Raw genomic sequence first — 26,036 nt, forward strand, 5'->3', positions numbered from 1 at the left:
AAGCCCGAGAGGGTAACTCACTCTCTGTCCCCGATTTACAGTTAAAACTTTATGAAATTTTTACATTAGCTGAAAGATGATTTACATTTTAGAAAAGTTTGTTACATAATTAAAGATTCGGACCTTCCCCTTGGATTAACTGGCGGATACAGCAAGAAAGATAGAAATTATGTGGCCATTAACTTGTAGATGTTCTGCTGGCCAAACACATACTTAGAAAGACGGTGATCAGTTGACAAGGAAACGTGAAAAGCTGCAGTTTATATACCCTCAGGAAAGGTTTGAGAGGATTGTGGGCTAATCCGTACACACCCTCTCAATTTTATTGGTTAAATTCAAAAGTTACATTCAAAATCGAACAAGAAGCCTGTGGTAGGTTGAAAATTAATTACAGAAATCTTTCATTGGTCAGATTCAAAACTGGAAAGAGAAGTGTTGCCAACCCAAAAATAAATGAACATAGATTCAGTTATGAAAAACCTAGGAATACAAAACTTCTTTAGGTTATAAGTTCTTCCATCTTGCACCAGAGTGCATGATCATAGTTTTTGGTAGTGTCATCTGTGGAAAAATGTCCAAACTTCTTGATATATAGCAAAACAAAACAAGGAGAAATTCAATCGGTTTAGGAAACTTCACCATAATACAATTACTTAATGTTTCAGTAGCGACATCTGATTAACGTTCTAAGTTCATGTAGTATCATTTCACCTTTTAATCGATAGAGGAGTTTATCAAGGCACTTATTTTGAATGCGCGGCGTTGAGGTCTACCTCCCGCTACAATAATAATAATAATAATAATAATAATAATAATAATAATGATGATGATGATGATGATGATGATGATGATGATGATGATGATGATGATGATAATAATATTATTGGAAATACTATTTTGTGCAATGAATTTCCTTCTGTTGTAAGAATTTGATCTCAATTTTGAGAGGTTTTCATTCCTTACATACTGGTGCTTCTGGTCAGAAACTATCTGCTTGGATCCAAGATTGCAAATTATTAGGTGAAGTTTTTAAGATAACAAAATACATAACCCACTATATCAATGGCAAACATTTTATCTCTGGGGCCCTCCAGACAATAGAATGTACTCCCAGGCTAATTTATCAAAATAGATGTCATATTTTTAAATATTGAGCTATCTTTGTGTTTTTCTTGATACTATTATATTTAACCCACGAGGGGTCGCATCAAAAGAGTTGCGTGATAGATCGTGCACTGCCGGTGTGACTGCGGAATATAAATTACCAGTTTTTGTAGCAAAACGCATGGTATCTTTAAGGTAAAACATTTCTATGAAAAGAAATATGTTTTTCTTGCAAACTGTGTAAGAAAAGTAAATCCATTAAACAAAATACTAGCTTGCATAGCAAAACAAGCTGTATCATTAAAGAAAAGGATATCCATGAAACTTACAAAACACTTACTTCTATACTGACGAACAAAGAGCATGGACGGTGATCGTCAGGGGTCGCGCACAGTGTAATGGACCATGTGATAAGGCAACACCAGCAGTCATGCACTGTGAAAATGACCAGAAAAAGCTTTCCACTGACTGTTGATGAAAGGGGGGAACAGCGAACGTAAGTACGTGTAGTGGACGAATCCATGGAAATGTACAGGAAGGAATGAAGCTTTATACCATGCAACTATTTTGAAAGAATTAAAAAAATTTATGCGCCCGGTCTGAAAGACCGTGACATGACCACTCAGGGTTAAGATTGAAGTTACACAATCATCCTTAAGGGGTGCGCAGCTGTGAGCTTGCATTTGGGAGATACTGGGTTTGAACCCCACTGGTGGCAGCCCTGAAGGTGGTTTTCTGTGGTTTCCCATTTTCACACCTGTCACATACTGGGGCTGTACCTTATCTTCTTCTTCTTCTTCTTCTTCTTCTTCTTCTTCTTCTTCTTCTTCTTCTTCTTCTTCTTCTTCTTCTTCTTCTTCTTCTTCTTCTTCTTCTTCTTCTTGTGCCCTATCTAGTCTTGATGTTGGCAATCATTGTGATGATCCTGTTCTTTTTGACTTCCTATGAAAAGTCTGAATCATTGTTGTACATTCATTAGTTATGAAATGCAACCAAAATATTCCAGTTTACATGGTTTGTCAGTGTTTGGTAACTCCATTTCTTTGCCAGTCTGCTGTAACATTCCTACATTGGTCATGCAGTCAACCCAGGATATTCTTGGTAGTCTTCTATACATCCACATTTCAGATGAGTCTATTTTCTTCTCCAGTGCCTCAGTTTGAGTCCATATAATAAGATGATACACATAGCATTTCATGATGCATAGTTTTGTGGTAAGAGCGAGATCTTCACACCTCGGCAGTGGTCTCATTTCGATGATGCTGGATCTTGCAATTTCAGTTTGGGATTTTATTTCAATGGCATGGTCCCAGGGTGAATTGAGTATGGTTCCCAATTATTGAAATGATCAGCTCTTTAGATTTCTTCATAGCGGGCTGAGTGGCTCAGACGGTTGAGGCGCTGGCCTCCTGACCTCAACTTGGCGGGTCGATCCTAGCTCTGTCCGGTGGTATTTATCAGCCTTGTGTCGGTTGATTTACTGGCACGTAAAAGAACTCCTGCATGACTAAATTCTGGCACCTCAGCATCTCCGAAAATCGTAAAAGTAGTTAGTGGGATGTAAAATTAATAACATTATTAGATTTCTTCATTTTCTGCCATGAATTTGCAAGATAATAACGTGCGCACACACACAAACTTTTAAACCTCTTGATATTATTGACATAATCATGTGTAGGTGCACATCGGATCATGTCAAGAATTGCTAGAAGTTACTTCATTCCGGGCGAGTTGGCCGTGAGGTTAGGAGGGCACAGCTGTGAGCTTGCATCTGGGAGATAGTGGGTTTGAGCCCTGCTGTCGGCAGCAATAGCGGCAACTAGTGGGGGCGAGGGGGCAGTGGCTCCCCCACTTTGTTGGGAAAACATTGCATTTTTATTCCATTTTAGCCAGCTGAAACAAGGAATTATAGGAATTATTTAAAAAAGCAATTTGTACAAGCCCTGTTGTCTTATCAGCTCATTTTTTCCCTTTATTATTACCAATAATACGCACAAAATGTTTGTCGCGGCTAACTAATTTGTATATCGCCACAGCAAATAGACTTTTGTCACCATATGACCTACCTGCGTCGGTGCGGCCTAAAGCCAATTGTAAATAAAAATATATATATATATATATATATATATATATATATACACTTGTGTCCAAAAGTTAAACATAATCACTAAATGAGGCTATACCGCCTGATAGGAATGTCAGACAAGATTGCTGAACAAACGGAAGCTGAATCATACACCATATGTCACACAACTTGTCCAAAAAAAAACAGTGGTGGAAAGAGTTCACTGGAATAACTCTCCTGACTTGCCCCTGCATAACATCTTCAGAGGGGAAAAAATTGCAAACGGATCCCAACTGCCTCACTGCCTCCAGTGCCCTCACTCTGTTAGTTGCACTCCACCGGCAAGCTTGTTTCACATTGCGCGCAAGGTTCATTTGGTTCCTATTGAATTGGGAATATTCTTTTGTAACACAGCAAGATTTCAATATATCACAAGATATGTCCAACAGTTTTATCAACATTTAACCTCTGTTGTGGATTTATTGGACATCATGCAAAATAATTCCCTCTGCGCCAGTGTTGAACTTCATATCTTTTAGAACTCAATAGAAACATTGGACATTGTTTAAAATCTGGGATAACCCAAATTTTAAAATGTGCAACCTTAGACTATTCGTCAGATAGAGCTTATTTTATTCAATTTTGAGATAATTGTTGATTAATATGTAATTTTATGAGACATATATCAAATGATTTTATTTGTCACTGATCAACATAACATTGCTACATCTACAACAGTTCATATATTCACCATTTTATATGTATATCATTCCACCACATCCCCAGTCTATTCTTTCATCTTTCAAATCACCGCACAACTCTGTTTTAGGACTACGGAATATACATATGTTATCTTGGCTAGGTTGATGATGGCCCTTATAGGACCGAAACTAGTACCTTGTAATAGTATATTGTAATGTTTTTATAAACATCGCATGATTGTTAAGTATTGAGAAGGTGGATTAAATTTTGTATTTTATTTTATGTGTAATCTTAATTCAATATGGAACCAACTATGAAGTTTAATATACAATATATGCACAATAACAAAAAACATTGATTCACTTCAGGCATTAGTGTTATCTGTTATATCTGAATGTCCTACTTTTTAATCCACTGTAGTGCTTCTGCTGTTGGTGATAGGAAGTCTTCCAATCTACCTGGATAAGCCTGTAGTTGACACTCACTCACAATGTGGGGACTAGTCTGACGAGGGGTTCCAGTTACATGCTGGAGATAGTACAAAGTTCCACTTGTAGAGAGAATCCGTGCACCTTCCATGACCTGTCCTGCTCCTGTTCAGTCTGGACCAGGTTGCACGCGGCAGTTGGGATCCATTTGCAATTTTTTCCCCTCTGAAGATGTTATGCAGGGGCAAGTCAGGAGAGTTATTCCAGTGGCCTTTCCACTCCTTCAAAGCATTGAAGTTGGTGGACGTCTTCAGAAATGCATCACAAAGGAGCGGATGTTGTGATTTCAGTCTTTGGAGACTAAGAGCTGGTATGTCATTTAGAAAAGGTATAGTAATAGCCACGTAACGAAATACCCCAGAAAGTAAATATCGCCGCCCGATGCTCTTCTTTTCTCTATTTTGTAATGGCTGATCACTGCTGCCAACCTGCCTGGTTACATATTAAAATCACCAGACATAACCAAACAAACTAACCTCAATGTAAACACCGATAATAAATGTTTCCCTACCCTAGTAAATGATGAAAGTTAAGATGAAATAAATCAAGATATTCATAATTAAGTCGGTTTCCACGCTCAATGAGAAATTTAGGAAATAAACACCCTTTCTCACTCAAATTAATGTTACATATATCTGTCTTTATTTTGATATGCAGTAGGCGTACTATAACCATATTCTTGAAAATAGGGGCGTGTTAAACGATGCAATTTGTTTAATAAGTCTTTGCAGTGTGATTTTCGAAAGTCCAATGACTTCCCTTTCTTTTGCGCGAACATTTCCTTCTCTCTTCAATACCGGTAACCCGTAGCCTAAGGAGAGAGATTGGGCATATTTTCAGCCTGCAGGCTGGTTATATCTTCACGGTTATCAGGAAACATATAGGAATACTAATGTGCCAAGCTACGTGAACGGAAATTAGGTCAGCTTCAAGCTCACTGCACAATTGAATATTAGTTCTACTATCTACTTCTATCGTTTTCACATACACCGAGGTGCCAGTATTTCGTCCCGCAAGAGTTCTTTATGTACCAGTAGATCTAGACATGAGGCTGGAGTATTTGAGCACTTTCAAATACCGCCGAACTCGAATCCGCCAACATGAGCTAGTCATACATTCTCTCCTTCACTCGCTTAAAATAATGTTAAACATTTCCTGCCTTTATTCTGATTCTGATGTATGCATTACTATAACTGCATTCTTAAAGAAAGGGGGGAGGGAATATAGATTGAATAATTCATTGCGGTTTCTGCAAGTTCAAGGACTTACCACATAAGACATATGTCCTTCCTTTTAATAATAATGCTAACAGCTTTACATCCCACTAAGAACTTTTACGGTTTTCGGCATTTGGCATTTTAAACATATTTTCAGCTTACAAGTTGGTGTATCTCAAGCTTACAACATTACCAGATTTTTACATATATATTGGCTTAAATCACATGAAGACAGGTTGTGATGCAAGAATTGGATAGGAAAGAGGGCTAGGATTTAAGATGTAAATAAGCGTACAGACACAGCACTAGCCTGAAATGAAAATGACGGGCAAAAAAAAACTTCAGACCTGCCAACTGTGGGGTTCGAATACATCACCATCTCCTGAAACCAAGCTAACAGCAATGTGATCAAACTGCACAGCCAGTTCACTCAGTTTCCTATGACGCGTAATAGGCCTACCACATGGGCGACCCACTTACCTGTATATGGATCTTCAATTCTTCAATTATACATGTATGCAAAAACATTATGCACCTTAGTAAGAGGTACTTCCCTAGTTGGTTCTCTGATTGGTGCACGTATAACAAATATGTTTGGGAAGAAATACTTTTATTTTATATTTATTTATATCATAAAGAAGTCATGTTGTCATAGCAAAACGAATACGCAACGAAGAAATGAATCCGAAGAGATAAGCATTATTTACTGCATTAAATATTAGTTTATTTACATGTTAAGCGATATGTAGTAGTAATAACAATAACAACAACAAACGTGTGCAATAAGGAAAAAGGAAATAAATACAAGTAAATATAAATATAATTTACAACATTTAGAGCCATTCCATGGTCACTGAATTACAAAGCAGGGGTATGAATAAACAAAATAAACATGAATACTAATATTTAAAAAGCAAAAAGCAAAGTCATCTCCGTACAAACCATGAAAGCCATTGGAAAGGGGGAAGGTGAAGGCTTCCACTATCCATGACGTTGGCACTTGGTGGGGTGGGGTGGAGTGGTTAGCTCAACGCATGACCGCCTTTGCCCCCAATAGTTAACTGGTACTCATTTATCATACGCAAAACATTCCTTCCAAATTACGTTAAACCTCTGTCACTCATTATTATTATTATTATTATTATTATTATTAATAAATTGCAAATGGGAAATACCCCGGTGGCAACGGTCACTTACAGTAATGTGATAATAAAGTTAACATAATTACCCAACTACAACAAAGAAACAAACAAACAAACAAACAAACAACAAGAGTACAAGAAGCAGATATATGGAAGGAAAATATAACAAGAATTACTGCTAGTTTAATATTCTAAATCGAGCAACATCATATACAAATTCACACACAACTTAAGTATTTACAGTGCTTAACAATTTGGCTTACAATATTATAGGTTGACCTTACTACTAGCTTAACATTATAAGTGATAATAAAGTGAAGTTAAACCGTAATTACCCTACAACAACAACAACAACAACATTACAACAAGCAAGAAATACTACTAATTAAACTTTCTAAATCCAGTGTCATTATATACATATTCACACACAACTTAAGTATTTCCAGTACTTAACACTACAAATTACAATACTATAGATTGAACTTACTACTAGCTTAACACTACAAGTGATAATAAAGTTAAATCATACTACCCAACAACTACAACAACTCAAGTACAAAAAGGAATTCCATGGAAAAAAATATTACAAGAAATACTACTAGTCATTCTAAATCCAGCATCATGTACAGTTTCATACACAATTTAATTATTTCCAATACATCCGTATGCTGGTTTCTGGCCCTAATTTTATGCTTATGATAATTTCTCGATAAGTATGAGGGAGGTTAGATAGATAGATAGATAAAGAATGGGTGAACCCTGCCTTCGCAGGGCTCCACACGTAGGTCTGTGAAGACCCTTTGTGTCCCTTAAACGGGTTTGCCTAGTCCAGACCTAGTGCTCCTATAAAGGATACCAGTGCCCGGATGTTGGCATTCCTGATGTCTTCCAGGCTCACGAAATGTGAGCCAAGGTATCGATGTCTAGTGCTTGCAAGAGCCTCACACTGACATAACACATGCGCGGAGGTCTCCTCCTCCCTACCGCATCTTCTACACATCGGATCCTGACTGATTTTCATGATGTGTAGGTGTCTCTGTAAGGTATTGTGGCCTGTCAACAGTCCAACTACCATTCGCATTCTGGTCCTATTCAAATTTATCAGGACCTTTTTATAACTTTGGCTAGGCCCTTTGATAAGTTCACGTGCCTGCCTTGCTATAGTTAACCTCTTCCAAATGTCTTAAGTGAGACTGGTTTGTCCACTGGGATATTACCAGTTTCACGCTTCGGAGTGACACTCCCAGGAAGGGCTCTGGTCCTATAAAAGGACCTTTTGAGCCTTGTTTCGCTAGTTTGTCAGCTTCTTCATTTCCACTGATACCTGTGTGCCCAGGGACCCGTAATAGGGTAACTGAGCTAAATTCACACAGCTGATCTAACATCCTTTGGCATTCCCATACCATTTTTGATGTTGTTTTAACTGCACATAGTGCTTTTAACGCTTCCTGGCTATCGCTGCAAATAGTGATACAATGAGGGAGGTTATAACCTATTCCTAATACAACTCCAAGCAGCCCTTCCCGTATAGCTCTTATAAAGACCACACAGGCGAGCTCTAGTTCTTCTAGATTCAAGACTTTCCCAATTAATGGTATTCCTTCTATTCCCAGTTACGAAACGCATCGCTCTTCTTTGAACTTTCTCTAGGGAATTTATTAAACCAACATGCAGATCCATATTCGAGAATGGGTCTTACAACGTATTTATAAGGTTTATTTAAACCTACTAGGGTGGTGAGCACATAAATAAGAATTCAATGAAAGTATTTTCCTTCTGGACCTTCATGCCAGACAGATTTTTTTTTTAAACAAATTTTTTTTCACTATAATATGATTTATCTATAGAGCAAAACCGCTATGCAGTGTGCGTATCATAGCAATCGAGATGGAATTGGTAATGTACTATGTATCTGTAGAGCCTATATACGACTTTTTACAATTACTTCTAAAGTGAATTTCAGCTGTGTGACAACGCTGAAAAGACTATGGACTTAGAGATTGGCATTCCTGAAGAGGGTTTTCTACACTTTCCCATTTTCACACATTGATTCAAGAGTCTGTATTGACTTGTGACAAAACCACTGTATTCTTCCGAAAACCACTGATAGGGACAGGTTTGGTTGTGATCCACCGAAAACAAATTATAATGACCGGTTAGGTAGTGATCCATCGAAAACCACTGATTGTCGCAGCGTTAGGTTAGGTTTGACAGGATTTGTAATTGAGCGACTGTTGTCATTGAAAAAACTGTCGTGACGACTGAAGGCAATAAACATAAAACTGAATCCATTGGTCTACAAAGTTTTCATTCAGTAGATACGCTAGGAACTGGCGAACCAAAACCGTACATACAAAGTTTACAGGAATCAACAAAACAGGATATTAATTCGTGGTACTCATTGTTCTTTAAAGAGAAGAAATATCCTGTCAACAATAGCTGCAGTGAACATGCTTTTTCACTATTATTGTCTGGCCCCATGGCTAAATGGTTAGCGTGCTGGCCTTTGGTCACAGGGTGTGGGTTTGATTCTCGACAGGGTGGGGAATTTGAACCACCGTTGGTTAATTTCTCTGGCACGGGGGCTGGGTGTATGTCGTCTTCATCAACATTTCACTATTATTGTGTAAAATAGAAACTTACTAGTTTTGACAAGTACAGTATGTTCAACAGCGACTCCTGAATGATGACGCGCAGGATGTCCAACCTCACTAATCTATGTTCCAGACTATTTCTACTTAAAAAATTGTATTTGTCCTTTAATGTGATTTTGCAATTTTTGCTGAATATTTATGTGGCTGAAATGAAGGTGGATAAGCTACATGGTCTCCTTTATATAGGAAGAATGTATAGTGGAAATTAACTCAATTTCGGTTTCATGTACATTACAGTTTCTCTAAGATATATTGATAGTAATTCAGTCATGTACGACGACGATGTATTTCATGGTAAAGACAGCTGCCTCTGTGGATCAGTGGTAGAGTGACGGCCTCCGAATCCCAATATAGCGGGTTCAAACCCGGCAGAGGTAGTCGGATTTTTGAAGGGCAGAAAAAAGTCCATTCGACACTTCATGTCGTACGATGTCGGCATGTAAAAGATCTCTGGTGACGCATTTGGTGTTTACCCGACAAAATTCATTAAATCTCAGCCACAGACGCCCAAGAGAGTTTCGGTTTACTCGGTCTGCCATCTAGTGGGCCTAGAGTATAACGGAACGTCAAAATTGATGAGCAGACAGCCAGATGGCGTCAACTTGAAATGTCTGCACATGGTAGCTGAGGCCATACGATTATTATTATTATTATTATTATTATTATTGTTATTATGGTAAAGACAAATTACTTTGCAATGCTATCTATCTTAATGGTAATGTACTATGTACCTCTACTAGTGTAGGCTACTGAGTGCTTGATTCGAAGCAGTGTATCGATTCATTCAGTGTCCGAGTGAATCGATTCACAGGAACGGCAAGCTCATGGCACACAAATCATGCACAATCACGGCTCAGTGAGCCACACGACACACACGGCTCCTTATAGGCACACTGGACACTGGCGGGGAGTCGAGCTTTCGCTGCAGTGAGCCACAGTGAATCATGGCACACTGAAAGAATCGTACGCAGTCATGGATCAGTGAGACACAACACACACATGGTTCATTATCGGTACACTGGACATTGGCGGGGAGCCGAACTTCCTCTGAAGCAATACATACAGAGTCATGGTACACTGAAAAAATCGTATGCTATAATGGACTCTCGAGCTCAGCTCATTTGAAAATAATACCTATTCGCATCCACTGTCCTCTTCTTACAGGGAGTTTTAAACAATACATGGATTTATTTGCAGTGTTAAAAAGATAGAACACAATTCCAAAGTACCTAGGTTGTAAGTAGGTAGTCAATTAGGTTATTCTAATTACTGTATTAGTTTAATCAATCAGTATCTTTATAAGTAGTTGACGTTCGACAATTACTTAAACTCAGCTCTCTAGCCTCCACACCTGGCTGAGTGGCTCAAACGGTCGAGGCGCTGGCCTTCTGAACCCAACTTGGCAGGGCCGAGCTCAGTGCGGTGGTATTTGAAGGTGCTCAGCCTCATGTCAGTAGATTTACTGACACATAAAAGAGCTCCTGCAGGACTAAATTCCAGCACCTCGACGTCTCAAAAAAAACCTAAAAGTTGATAGTGGGACATAAAGCCAATAACATTATTATTTAGCCTACCCTATGACTATGAGTCATGCTCATGACCACTCGAAATTGTCTGTTTTATATTTGGAAGAACCACTTGGTATTCTCTTAGTTTGTATGTCGCATCATTGCACAATACTTCAATAATCGAATCACGAGGTTACCGATGTACGTGGACAGTGAGTATGTAAGTAGCCTGATGCAATAGATTAAATAAATGATGTTTAATCAGAAAACCAGTGGGCTACTGTACATCTCCTGTAGCCTATACAAAATATGACGATTTTAAAAAAGCCTCTGCTGATAGAAAAAGACATTTTCAAAGATGACCGAGTTAGCTGGCCGTGCGTTTAGGGTCGCGTAGCTATGAGCTTGCATTCGGGGAATGGTGGGTTCAAATCCTACCGCCGGCAGCCGTTAAAATGGTTTTCGGTGGTTTCCCATTTTCACACCAGACACATGCTTGTGCTGTACCTTAATTAAGACCACGGCCGCTTCCTTCCCACTTCTAGCCCTTTCCTATCTCTTCTATCCTCTTTGTCGCCATAAGACCTATCTGTGTTGGTGCGACATAAAGCAAATTGATTTATATTTAATATGTGGGCTACTTATTGTGTACACAGGTATTTTTATATGTAATTCTCTCTATATATATACAGTATACGTGAGTTGTGACTTTCAGAGAACTGTGGAAAACCATTAGATAGTGTATAAAATTTATGTCAGTATTTTAACAGGCGTACAATGTTTACATCGTGTATTGGTGACAGAGTGCTGTCTCCCTCTCTCTCTCCCCCCCTAGCCCGCTCCTCATCACATTGCACCACAGCAGTTCTAGATAATTCCACTCCGATTGGACACTGATCCCCACCTGCACATCTATACCGCCCTGTAACTTGTAGATACACAATTCCCACAATTTTGAAATGTAACTTCGTTATATCAGAAAGGACGGGGCAATCAGAAATGTATTATTTCCCAGCAAAGTTATAACATTCTTAATCTCATGGAATGGCTCTTACAATGGTACAGCTAACTCCTCGGCTTCTCTTCTTTCTTCTTCTTCTTCTTCTTCATCTTCCTCCTCCGATTCACTGCTTCCATGATGAATGACTAGTTCCTCCACTTCAGGAAGACCTCTCACCTCATTATTGTAGAACTCGACAATCTTCTTCTCAGTGTGTTTTACTTCATTTCTCCACATCTCTGCTGTCGCCTATAGGATATATTGAAGTATCACAACCTGACAAGTATATTATAAACTCCACTTGCATATATCCAATAAATAACATTTCCACTTGGCCTACCTGATCAAGAGATTCTTTCCACACAGCTGTAGCTCTGTCCAATCCGTGACCAGGTCTTGAAGCCACTGTTTTGTTATAATACTGTTTTGCCACAGACCATACAAATTCGATGGCATTGAAAAATGAGTGGTATGGAGGAAGTCGTAAGACAGTATGGCCTTCACTGTGCAGCATCTCGTCAACAATGTACCTGGTTTTAAAGAAACAGAGAAATATTGTTATGCATACATGAAAGTCAAATACACGAGTGTAAACAACATTATCTAAACTTATGTTTACGTGCTTCTGTACCTCTTTAAGTGACTTCGATTCATATTACACAACCTTTGCAGCTCATCTTTTGTGGCATTTTCTGGTGGAGAAACTCCATTCTGCCTTAACCATGACTGTAAATTAAAGGAAAAATAAAAATTAATTTCTGTAACATCATTAAACATCATTCAGTAGAAGGAAATATTCAATTAAGTATAATTACCACTAATTGATCCTTCCTCCATTTCGTTGTTGGTTGATGCTCAACAAGCTTACAGTGATATGGTGCATTATCCATTACAATAACACAGGGTCCTATATTTCTTAATCCTACGATTAATTGCGTCTTCACCCACATCTGAAATTTCTCGCTGTTCATAGCACCATGGTAATCCTGATTTCTCTTCAAGTTTGTAGCAAATATCAAATCAGCACCTGTAAGAATTTTAAGTTTTAGTATGAAGTTATTTGTTCTAAAAAAAGTATAGGCCTATTAATAAAAAATGTGATTTCTGTTGAATGATACAAAAAGCTGTCTGATTTTAAGTAAAACCAACTACTGTGTAGCAAAGTCACCTGATGATGAAGTCAATTAATTACTACTTACACTACTTTATCGTAACATCTCTCATGAATGTATCTCCATTAGTAGGCCTATATCTGGATTAGAAGTCCACGATCACTTGCATAAAAGATATAAGTATAAACACCCATTTCAATACCTTAGAACAAATGTAATTGCTGCGAACACTGAACCTATATCAGGCAGTAAGAAATAAGAAGCTTGGAAGGTGTTCAACAGTCAGGTATCAAGCACTGATTCAGGTGGAGATTGTCGAATGCAGAATAAACATAATAAATAGGCCTACAATACAAGTAATTTACTGATACAAATATCCAGTAATATTATATGAAAATACACTGAGTAAGTTTTGATTGAAATACCTCTCTAAGGTTAATCATTGGCCTAAAGTGAATACCTGCAAGTCTTTTTAATAACAGTGGAGAAGTCAAAATCAAAAACCACGTACAGAGCTCAATGAGCGGTAAGTTATAATGCCACTTCCGACCTAGTGCCAGTCAATTTCAATCAATCAGTCACCACTGATCTGCACTTAGGACAGAAGATGTAGTTTCAGGGATAGGCCTAGTATTTTCTTCAATAATTGCAAAGAATTTGGAAATTTATTGAACATCTCCCTTGGTAAATTATTCCAATCCCTAACTCCCTTCTTAAAAAAAAACAAATATTTGCCCCACTTTTCATCAACTTTAGCACTGTACTGTGATCTTACCTACTTTTAAAATACCACTGAAACGTATTCGTCTACCAATGTCATTCCACACCACCTATCCACCGACAGCTCGGAATATACCACTTAGTCCAGCAACTTGTCTCCTTTCACCCAAGTCTTCCCAGCCCAAACCCGACAAAATTTTTGTAACGCTACTCTTTTGTCAGAAATCACCCACAACAAATCGTGCTTCTGTCTTTTGAACTTTTCCAATTCTCAAACCAAGTAATCCCAGTGAGGGTCTCATACACAGGAACTGTACTTAAGTTGGGGTCTTATCAGAGACTTATGTGCCCCCCCCTGCATCCGTACTACAAACCCTAAATACCCTCATAACTATGTAAAGAGAGATCACCTCACTACAATAAAATGAAGTAAAATAAATTAAGAACATACCAGGTACAAAGCCATCCTTCGTTCCAGCATGAACAATAACCAGTCTTCCTCCCTCAGACACAGGTCGACGAATTACTCCTTGAACATCATGTCCAGATTTGTGTGGTTTATTCCAGGAGTATGTGGGTGACCCTGAAAGACAAATGCACAATTGAAACCAAAGACACCTGATGAAGATAAATTATTCCAAGATTTTTTAAATATAAAATGTAATATATAACATATATATTCACCATTCATAAAAATCCAAGTCTCATCCAAGAAAACAACAGGTTTTGGTTTCTCACTGTCCTTATTACGCATGTATTCCCTCAGAAAACAGGATCTCTTAAAACAAATGTCTTCATTTTCTCTAACATACGCATAGGGATCACCTTTACTCCACACAAACCCCATGGCCTTCAAAATTCTTCTTAATGATGTTTCGGAGCCCTTGTACAAATAAGTGTCATAATTTGCTTTCATGTGGTCGAAAACCTTTCTTACAGTTACGACTTCTCCTGTGGGAAGAAAAAAGAGAGTTACAAGGGACTCAAAAGAGCTGTATGACAATACATGCACAAAACATTTCTGGGAGCTTATCTCACCTGCGTGCCAATTTCTATAAATAATGTTGCAATAGATTCCTTATGAAGTCACCTTACCTTTATGTAATTTATCATAAATAAACCTTGCTATCGCTTCCTTAGAAAAACTGTCTATGCCGGTCACTGGATGTTCACGCTTTCGGCGTTTACCTGGTGTAGAAAATTCAACTCCCTTCTTGAAATTTCCTATTACTTTTCGGACTAAACCGAAACTACACTGTAAGAATACACACACAGAAATATATTACATACACATATACCATAAGTCAACATGAATACACAAAGGTTAAGTCTACGAACCGTATCGAAGTCGACACAAGACATGGTACCGGTATAGGCCTAGGCCTACATGATCAGGTTAGGTTAGGTTAGGTTCAGAATGAAATACTGCTCCTTTTCAACTGATTGTCATTATGCCAGAAACTTATCATAGAAACAAGATAAAAACGAACACTTACCCCAGTTAATAATGAAACTCTTGCCATTAGCTTCGTATCACTACGACTGATACCTTCTTCGTCGTCTTCCTGTTTCAATTGCTCGTAGCAATGTACAAGCATTTCTTGACCTGAAGCTTGTAAAGGACGTAACCTTGGTTTCCTTTTCGGAGGAGTTTTTGCAGATTTTTCTTCCTTCTTAGACATCCCAATCGAATTCTGTTCGTATAAGTATGGGACGAAATAGGAACGTAATTAATAAAATGACGTGCTCATCATTTCACACAAACTATGTTATTAAATGCATTATCCGAACATGCCACAATTCTACTTACCTGGTATTAGCCAAATAGATTTACAATCCCACAGAAAAAGAAAATATGCTTTAAATATTCTCGCAAATGTATCGCTAGTGACTTTAGAGGCAATGCGGTGGCAACACACAATTCACGCTAGAACAGTGACTGAACGTTGCCAACGTGCCAGATTAACGGTAACAGTAAGACGTCGTATCGGCAAGTAGGGTCCCTAAACTGTATGGTTACCGACACTGAAAAAGACCCAACATCAAGAAAAGTCACTATAAACCAATACCTTAATATTACAGGGGAGAAAGGGTAAGGTTGCACCCTTAGTGTACGTCCTTACACGGAGAGGACTATAGCAGAGGATTCTTGCAGATCTTATTGTACTCTCGAACAAGAGCACTGGATCTTCGTAAGTCAGTTGGCATTATTGCAGACAACAATGGGAGCCAGTGAACTGGAGTTGATCTGGTGGTGCCAGTATAATCTTGACTCAAAAAATACCAGAACAGGCTGCAGATGGTTCAGAGATACAGGAGGGGATCTGAAGGAAATTGGCCGTGCACCAGTAGATACCACAGATAAGATAAAATTAAACAAAAGATCCAAGACACAAACATCTGCTTCACACTCACAAAAAAGTAACTCACAATATAAATATTTTCACACAAGAAAAGGCGCGAAGATCAGAACACGTGTACTGGGAGGACTGCAAGGCCCACTTTGAAGAGTTGAATAATTGACTGACTTAAGTTGTCCTATGTGGTCATAAAATTGAAAAAAAATTATCTATTTATTTTAATATTTTAGCCAACATAGGACTACTTAGGTTTATGGAGGTTTTTCTTCTTTTTGTCAGCCCAATACTGTTAAGTCCTTTCTGAACGTAATTTTCTTTCTGCTTCTGGAATCACTCTTCCTCTTCTCTGCTTGTTGATTTTTGTCCATAGTCTAGTGTGTTTGTCTTTCAATATTTTGAGTGTAGTGGTTTTGTATTTTAAATCTTCTATTGTAATGTGCAACTCCTTTAAGTTCAGCGATCCATCTAATATTTTTCTTACTCTTACTCTTCCATAATTTTTCTATTATTTTTCTACTGATTCTCTTTTCTGGTGACCGTATTAGATGGCCTAACAATATTCATTTCTTTAACATTGTGCTAGTCACAGGTTCTATTTCTTTATAAACTGTCTCGTTGGAAGCTAGTCTCCAGACTCCGTTTAGTTGATAATTTTTATTTAAACAGGTCCTCACTATTCTTTCTAATTTTAGTACTCTATCTATTGCAGCTGTGTTTGTTGTTTTGAATATGTAATTTGTGGCTGGGTGACTGTTTTGTAGTGTTTCAATTTGATTGCTATTGAGAGACCCTTTTTATTATATGTATTCTTGGTAACATGCTGTGCTGTAACCAGTTCATCTATTCTATTTTGCCTTGCTGGTTTCTCGTTCAGGTTATCTATGATTATTTCACCTAAATATTAAAATTTTTCTACAATTTTTATTTCTTGGTCTCCCAGCTTAATTTTGATTGCAAGCAGAAGTTGAGTTAGCATAATTTCTGTTGTTGTTGTTTTTTTTTTTTTTTTTTTTTTTTTTTTTTTTTTAATGAAATTTCCAAACCAATATTGAGCTATTTCCTATAAAGATTTTATTTGTTTTGTTTCTTGAATATCATTAGCCAGAAGAGCTAGATCATCAACAAATCCTAGACAGCTCAAATGTATGTTATCCTTCTGGGTTCAAATTTTTATGTTTTTCGAGTTGTTCTTGTACCATTCCCTCATAACGTATCGTAGTTCACAGTTAAAAAGAAGAGGTGACAATCTGTCACCCTGTCTTAAACCAGTTGTTACCAAGAATGGTTCAGAAAGTTCTCCTCTGAACTTAATTTTAGAAATTGTATTAGAGTAAGTTCAATTTGATTAGCTTTGGGTAAAGTCCAAAATGTCTTAAAATTTTTAATAATGATGGTCTGTGGATGGAGTAGTAAGTTTTCTTGAAATCTATAAATGTTATTGAAAGGGGCTTGTTTTGTTTTCTGTAATATGCCATGACTAGCTTCAAAGTTATTATTTGTTCAGAGCAGCTTTTCCAAGGTCTGAAGCCTCCCTGGTATTCACCTCTCTTGCTCAAGTTGTTCTTTAATCCGATTATATAGTATCTTAGAGAAAATCTTATACTTGCAATCAAGGATGGAAATACCTCTATAGTTGTCTGGATTACTTCTTTCGCCTTTATTATGAATTGGATTAATTATAGCTGTTGTCCATTAGTCTGGGAATTTTTCTGATATCCAAATCTGTAATATCATATGGAGGGATGTCAGAGTTGCACTGCCGGCATATTTCCACATCTCTGCAAAAACCTGGTCTTCTCCACACACTTTGTAGTTCTTCATTTCTTTAAACACTGTTTCAACTTCTTTTGCTGTAGGTGGGTTTATATTTTCTGGTTTTGTTTTTATCATGGTATGTGTATCAATTAATAAGAGCTTTTTAGGTTTATCACTGTACATCACTGCAAAGTGTGTGGAGAAGACCAGGTTTTTGCAGAGATGTGGAAATATGCCGGCAGTGCAACTCGGACATCCCTCCATATGATATTAAATGCTTCTGCCATGATTTCTGCATTTTCTTTATTGTTACACGCTGTTTTTCCATCTTTATTTTTCAACAATAATGTGGGGGGGGTTGTATTTTTGCATTTGTTTACCAAAGGCTTTGTAATAATCTCTAGAATTGGTTTTGTAAAAATTTTCTTCAATAGAGTTTATAAATCTTTTTGATATTTTCTCTTAACTCTTCTGATAGTTTGGGTGAATTCTTTTCTGACATTCTTGAGGTTCATTTCATTTTCTTTTGTTTTGTGGGCTTGAAATTTCAACCAAACTGATGTCTCTTTTCATGCATTCCACCAGGCACGTCTTTTCCTTGGATTTAATGGAGCTAGATCTTCTGCATTTTGTTTAAGAATTGGTATTATGTCATCTAAATTGTCTGTTAGTCTTGTAATTCCTGTTCTTTGCCGATACTGGGCATTCTGGATTAAGTAATGAGGGTAGTATGTCCTTTTCTTCCCAACTCTATTTTGTCTTTTTTTTTTCATAATGGAGTAATTTAATTTTGATTTTAATTAAGTAATGATCTGAACCAGTGTCTGTTCCCCTTAGAACTTTGACATTGTGGATTTCCTTGTGAAAGAATTTGTCCATACATACATGATCTAGCTGCCATTCTCCATTTGTCCAATCAGGATGTTTCCAAGTTTTAAGTTTGTGTGGTTTTCTTTTAAAATAGGTAGATTTGGAGATTAGTCCATGGGTTCTGCAAATTTCTGAGTCTTTGGCCATTTCTGTTAGTATATTGATGAGGAGCCCACTTTCCTACTATGTTTTGTTACTTCTTTTCCTTACCCAGTTGAGCGTTAAAAGTCCCTTACAAGGATTTTGATGTTATTATTGTGCATATGTTTCCATATCAAATATTCAAACATTTCATCTAACTGAACAAAACATGTTGCTCCATTGACCAATTTGATTTGTAATTTATATTTAATAATTTCTCTTCTCTTTCCATTTTGGAAAGCTATGGAAAGACTTTCTGGCCAATCTTTTCTTATTTTCTCAAATTTTCTTCATTCACTTCATATCTTCCTCTGCTCCTCAGTTATTATCCATTTGGGCTCATTTTTTAGCCGTTTCTCTTGGAATTGTTCATAATAGCTGACTCGGCAGTATTATTGTATTTGATTCATACTGAGTTTATTTTCAATCTGATACACCTTTGAAGTACGGGTAATTTTGTTTCACGGGAGTGTGATAATATAACAACATTGTGATAATGTTTGTATTGTATTGTATTGTATCGTAGTAATACTACTGAAACGAATTAGGCCTTGGAGATTTCTGAGTTGACTGACTGGAAGCAGTGGAGCATCCAGGTATGGACAGGAGCCCTACCCATCCTACCCAATACTGTAAAAACATAATGTTCTGAAGTTGTAACAAACGATCAACACTGTGCTGATACTCAAATGAGACAATAAACAAATGCACAGAATTGTTAGAATCTATATTCTGGTAACATAGAATATCCATTAAAACTAAAAGCCTACATATTTTGTTGTTGTCGGGCTAAGTGTTTCAGAAGATTGAGGCGCTGGCCTTCTGACCCCAACTTGGCAGGTTCGATCCTGGGTCAGTCCGTTGGTATTTGAAGGTGCTCAAATACGTCAGCCTCATGTTGATAGGTTTATTGGCAGGTAAAAGAACTCCTGTGGGCTCGGCTTCTCCAAAAACTGTGAAAGTAGTTAGTGGGACGTAAAAACCAGTATAATTATTTTATTGTTTGTGTTAAATTCATTGCTTTTGGATAAGCTACTGATTGGAACTCTTCTTGCAACGAGAATTAGAACAGAAAGAAAGTTAAATACTTAGAGAAAGCTGTGTTTTAATATAGTACTAGAAAGCATGTATTAATATTTTAAATTATACATAATTTAACTATTGTGCTATTTTGAAAGATTTTATATAGTTTGAAAATTAAACTGATATGGTTTTTCAGCTAAAGAAGAGTATATAACTGAGAAGAATTGCCTTAAAAATCCATGCATGGACTTGGAACTTCACATAGAAGATTTGGGAGAAGGGGATAGTATTCCATGCCACAGAAAAGCCAAAATCTGTCCTCAAAATGGACTGAAGGTCAACAGTTACGAGTCTTGCAGAGCCGATACAGTTCTTCCACAAGATGTAGATTCTCCTGCCAGTAGTCAACTTTCTGAAGATATGAGTAAGATGCATTGTATTCTGCTGTACATATTATTATTGTTGAAAACGTGCACATGCCGTGCAGAATACCATTACATTACATTTACATTACTTTTCTTTGCTATAAGCTACAATGGATTTCTGTCTATTCCTGGATTTTACAATATGGTATCTATCACAGAAGTCCAAGCAGAACTCACACACACATTTGTCATTTGGTTCGTGAAATAATTTGTTGCAGCACACCTTGTGGTGAAAACCCTGGATCGCCAAACGAAACGCTGGTTAATAGAGCTAACGCCTGAAAAGCCTACATCTAATTTTTTACCAGATTTTTTATATGCTCTATTGATGAAAAAATATTTAATTCCCTCCATGGGAACTTAGAATTTCCAATCTCGTCACGTGTCGCACATCATGATTAGCTTCCATCTTGCATAGCAGTTGTTGCATAGAAGTCCTCCAGTATGTTGTTGTTCTTCTCATGCAGATCTTGTATAAGCTGTTTGAAGCTAGTACTAGCTGGAAGTATGAGCTTGCATTTCAGATCCTCTATTAAGAAGGTCTCCCTGGTAAGCTCACACACTAGCCTCGATCTTGCATTCTGCGGGACTCCTAAAATTCTCTTCAGGTATCTAGCCTTTACTCGCTCCAATTCTTCCAGCTGTTTGTATGTGAGGTATTCTCCCACTAATTCTAGGCCATAAGTCAGAACAGGTAGTATCTTTAACCTAAACAGGTCCATAGCTGTGCTAATCGATAATTGTGTGATGTTTCTGATTTCATTCATAGCTGTAGTGGCCGCCACTGCTCTAGATCTTATATATATGTAACCTAAAACTCTTTCCAGTTGTTTGAATAGTGATACCTAGATATTTAAAATTGTTAGTTCTCTTGCGTAGTTTGCCATTGCATTTGACGTTCTCTGCATCAGAGAGTCTTCCTCCTTTCCTAAACACTATCAATTTACTAATAACGAAAGCCGACAAAGGCAACACCACTGTCATTATGGACAAGAACAAATACATAACAAAGACCAAAGAATGTTTTCAAGACAATGCCTTTATAATCAAACGTAAAGATCCAAACAACAACCTACGAAGAAACCTCAAAAGTCTACTTAAGAACACACACTTTCTTCTTACCGAAACAGGATCCGCAAAACTCATAACGATGAATCCTCAACTACCAACCGCAAAAGCCTACCCAAAAATACATAAAGAAAACATACCCATGAGACCTATCATAAATTACAGAGCTAGCCCAACTTATAAACTTTCGCAGTTCATTCATAAATTCCTTAAAAAGCATTACTCATTTTTAGCAAACAAGACAGTACAAAACTCAATAGAATTTTGCAATAGAACTAAAGAATTAAAGATTGAACACCACACTCTTGCTTCATTTGATGTAACAAACATGTATCCAAACATTTCCACTAAACAAACAATTGAAATAATCGAATCCAACCTAAAAAAAAAAAAAAAAAAAAAAAAAACTATAGCAATTTGAGCACCCAGAAATAGAAGAATTCATGAATTTACTTGAATTTGCCATAAATAATAATTACTTTAAATTCCATGATACCATATACCAGCAACAAGGCGTATCTATTGGATCCCCTGCCTCCGGGATACTAGCAGAAATTTGTATAGATCACCTAGAATATACATCAATCAATAAAATAGAAAAATACTTTTGGTGCAGATTTGTTGACGATTTTTGTAATTATAGACAATAGATCCACCGACGCAAACACCATATTAGACAAACTCAACACATTGGAACCCCAGGTAAAATTCACTAAAGAGACTGAAAATAACTGCACCTTAAATTACATGGATCTAACAATAACCGGACATGACAACCATTTATCTTTCGAAATCTAAAGGAACCCACACATACTTCAAATACCATAAAAAATCGATTCCATCCACCCCAACACACATAAAAGACCAGCTTACTATAGCATGGTATACAGAGTCTTCAACATACCAATGACAACAGAAGATCTAAATAATGAACTACAATTAATCTACGATGGATATAGTAAAGAAATGGTCAACAAAATCATTCACAAGATTAAATTCCAACCCAAAACCAAATTAACAAAAATAGACAAACCCAAGAAGATTACGCCTTATTTACCTTTAACAATACACACTTATACACCATAACTAATGTTTTTAAGAAGTACAACCTGAAAATAGCATTTAAAACCACGAAAAACAGCACCAGCATTATACATAACGCCAGGACAGTTAACAACAATAAATACAACCAATCAGGAGTTTACCGTATTAAATGCAACAATTGCGAGACAAGTTATATTGGACATACAGCCACAAACTTCATAATCCACTACAACGAACATTTAAATGCAGTAAAACATAACCCCTTTTCATCAATAGGTCAGCATATCGAAGATTTCAAACACAGGTTTGCGGATATCGAAAACGATATGTAAATATTAAATATAAATTCTAAGGGGCCCCTGCTTAACATAACTGAAGATTTCTACATTTCCCTAGACCAATACGTCGATCCTAATTACAATATTAATGACCCAAAACCAGCATCATTTTCAATAAAGCTATTCCCGCTCTAAAAAATGATTACCTCAAAATAGTAAATAAACGAACATAGCATGCCCCAGAAAACCGACGAATGACAAGCCCAGCTCCACCCCTACCCCAACAATAGCCACTCCCCCTACCCCTCCATCTTCCATATAGGGCGATGAAACAGGGGCTATTCCCAAACTACTGAGGTGACTCGTATAGAAATTACTTGAACACATTACAGTAGGAAAAACAGTTAGACCAAGCTCGATAGCTGCAGTCGCTTAAGTGCGGCCAGTATCCAGTATTCGGGAGATCGTGGGTTCGAGCTCCACTGTCGGCAGCCCTGAAGATGGTTTCCCATGGTTTCCCATGGTTTCCCATTTTCACACCAGGCAAATGCTGGGACTGTACCTTAATTAAGGCCACAGCCGCTTCCTTCCCACTCCTAGCCCCTTCCTGCCTCTTCGTCACCATAAGACCTATCTGTGTCGGTGCGATGTAAGGCAAATAAAATAAAAAAACAGTTAGAGAAAAAAAAGTAGTCACCCCAACCAAGATGAAGGGGGAGCTCGAGAGGGTAATTCACTCTCTATCCCTGATTTACAGTTAAAGATTTAATGAAGGTTTTACATTAGCCGGGAGAAAGTTACATTTTAGAAAAGCTTGTTACATAATTAAAGAGTCAAACCTTTCCCTCGGGTTAAACTGCGGAGGTAGCAAGAAAGAAAGAAAGAAGTTATGTGGCATTACCTTGTAGATGTTCTGTTGACCGATGAAAGAGGCCGCCTGCCTCCTGCTTTGACACACACTCAGTAGGATGACGATCAATTGGCCAAGAAATGTGAAAAGCCACAGTTTATAAACCCTCAGGGAAGGTTCGAGATCATTCAAGACTAAACCAGCCACACCCTCTCAATTTTATTGGTTAAATTCAAAAGTAACATTCAAAATCGAACAAGAAGCCTGTGATAGGTGGAAAATTAATTACAGAAGTTATTGATTGGCTAGATTCAAAACTGGTGGAAAGAAAAAGGAAATATTGCCAACCCAATAATAAATGAACATCAATCAGCTACAAAAACCTAGAAATGCAAAACTTCTTTAAATTATAACTTCTTACACTTTGCACCAGGATGCATGATCATAGTTTTTTTTTGTAGTGTCATCTGTGGAGAAATGTCCAAACTTCTTGATGTATAGCAAACATAACTAGGAGAAATTCAGTCAGTTTAGGAAACTTTACAATAACAACATTACATCATATTTCTGTGGTGACATCTTCTGAGTAAAGTTCTAAGTTGGTGTAGTTTCAGTTTCACTGTTTTACCAATAGAGTAGTTCATTTAGGCGCTGTATTTGAATGCGCGGCTTTGGGGTGTACCTCCCGGTACAGTTTTATATACACAGGCCGTCCAATATATCGGACGCTATGCACTCAGGTCCGTACAAGAACACTAGTTACTCAGCATTATGTTATACAATAATGTTGCAAGCTAGGTAATGTTAGAGAATTCGATTACCTTATCCAATTTAAACTGTAAAGTAGATCTAAAATTTCCACTAAACGCTTATGACAATACTGTATATGCTATTTACGGTTATGTATTTACTAATTATGATATCCACAGGAGCATTTCAGATGAAGTTCAAACTGGTCAAGCTGATCCACTCTCCAGATGCCACTAATAGGACTTCAGCAGCTTTCATTGCAGTACAGACACATTGCATATTTTTTTACGCTAGACTGCCTTGATGGACCGCTTATCCCTATCTGTTCATAGTTTGTACTAGCAGTGACAACACTGTTGTCATTCCAGTGCACCAGTAACGCACCACCAAAACTCCCCGCAAAATTGCGGCCCAACAAAGCACCTTGATTGTGTATTCACAACGGTTGGTCTCGGTGCCGACATGCTGCAAAGACGTTTCAACTCAACACCGAAACCTCAGTGATCCTCTGTTCTATAGGAACTGTATTTTCAACCTCTGTTATACAATTTTTGGAATGTGTGGCATTCAAGGGACTCCAGCAAGCCAAAGCCCTTTATTGCACCATATGTACATATGTATATTGTTTGACATAATGTTGGCAACAGCACAGATTTTTGAATGGAACTCCAATGAGTCTAAGCCCCATATTGTACCATATGTGTATATCTTAAGTAATATTATATTAGAATAAGGCATTCTTGTTAAATTAGTTTTAGTAATGTTTTACGCACTATCGCTATTAAGCAGGTTCACCAACAGCTGATGATGACCTTTTTACAGGTCGAAACCGGTACTGTTTCAATGTAGATAACTTCAAACATTTTGTAATAAAGTATTGATTAGGTGGAAATCTCATTCTTCATACTTGCATTAAAACTCCTGCAGTCATGTGATCCCCTTCTTTTTCCTGTCTGCCTTTCTTTGAAGGGGGCACTTCTCTGTCTGGTTTTCTTGAAATGTCCTTGTTGCATTTATTCCCTTTGAAGCCAGATGTCTTACCAATTTCAGGAATATAAAGTAGTCATCAAAGAATATTGTATGCCCCCTGTTTGATTCATTTCCACCTGCACCAATAACAGGTAGAACTACACTTCCTCCAAATTCTTTCAGCCTTTCATGTTATATTGCTGTATACATTTGGAAAGGTGGAAAGGTATCCTTTAGCCACTGGCAGAGAAAGAAATCTAGTGGAATTTCACAGTTTTGTACATTATCTGATTGAGGGAGGGGAGACGGGTAAAGAGTCAGTCACTAAATGAGATGCAGATTGTGATCTTGTCCACTTTGGGGTTACTCCTTTTGAGTTACAATTTGACCTAGTAATGCTTTTGAATTTTCTGTCAGGGATATCGGAAACAGGGGTACTGGCCCAATCTTATGTATGCCTCTATTTTTATATGAGAGTTTCCTTTTGCACAGTTTTCTGGTTTTTCAGTTCCATCTGTAAACTTTCAGTAATATTTTGACTACCACTGGACCTAGCCTTCCCCTTTTCATATTTTGTTGAAGCAATTTTCCCTTCACATTTACTCAGAAGTAGGTTTCTACCAAGGTAATGTAAATTACTCTCATACTCATCTGTCATTGTCATCAGCTGTTTCACACCCGTCATCAGGAGGTTTGATGTGCTGCTCCTCTCCAGATGTCGGTTCTTCCTCCAAAACTTCAAATATTTCATTCACTTTCAAATTAGTGAGGGAATACAAATGTCTGAGACA

General features: G+C 37.5%; 2 protein-coding genes across 2 annotated transcripts in view; one reads left to right on the forward strand and one right to left on the reverse strand.

The window, feature by feature from the left end:
- Positions 1-26,036, forward strand: part of LOC136875990 (uncharacterized) — a 240,126-nt gene that overhangs the window by 125,827 nt on the left and 88,263 nt on the right. The window contains exon 10 of the mRNA XM_068228293.1: positions 20,058-20,285. Within this exon, the coding sequence (XP_068084394.1) occupies positions 20,058-20,285 (228 nt within the window). The remainder of the gene's footprint in view (positions 1-20,057; positions 20,286-26,036) is intronic.
- Positions 11,790-12,398, reverse strand: LOC137501231 (uncharacterized). The gene is made up of 2 exons (XM_068228119.1): positions 12,221-12,398; positions 11,790-12,129 (listed from the first exon to the last, which is right to left on the reverse strand). The coding sequence occupies exons 1-2, from the start codon at positions 12,392-12,394 to the stop codon at positions 11,932-11,934; spliced, it is 372 nt and encodes a 123-aa protein (XP_068084220.1). The 5' UTR covers positions 12,395-12,398; the 3' UTR covers positions 11,790-11,931.

This window comes from Anabrus simplex, chromosome 6, assembly GCF_040414725.1.
Source record: "Anabrus simplex isolate iqAnaSimp1 chromosome 6, ASM4041472v1, whole genome shotgun sequence".
NCBI classification, from domain to species: Eukaryota; Metazoa; Arthropoda; class Insecta; order Orthoptera; family Tettigoniidae; genus Anabrus; species Anabrus simplex.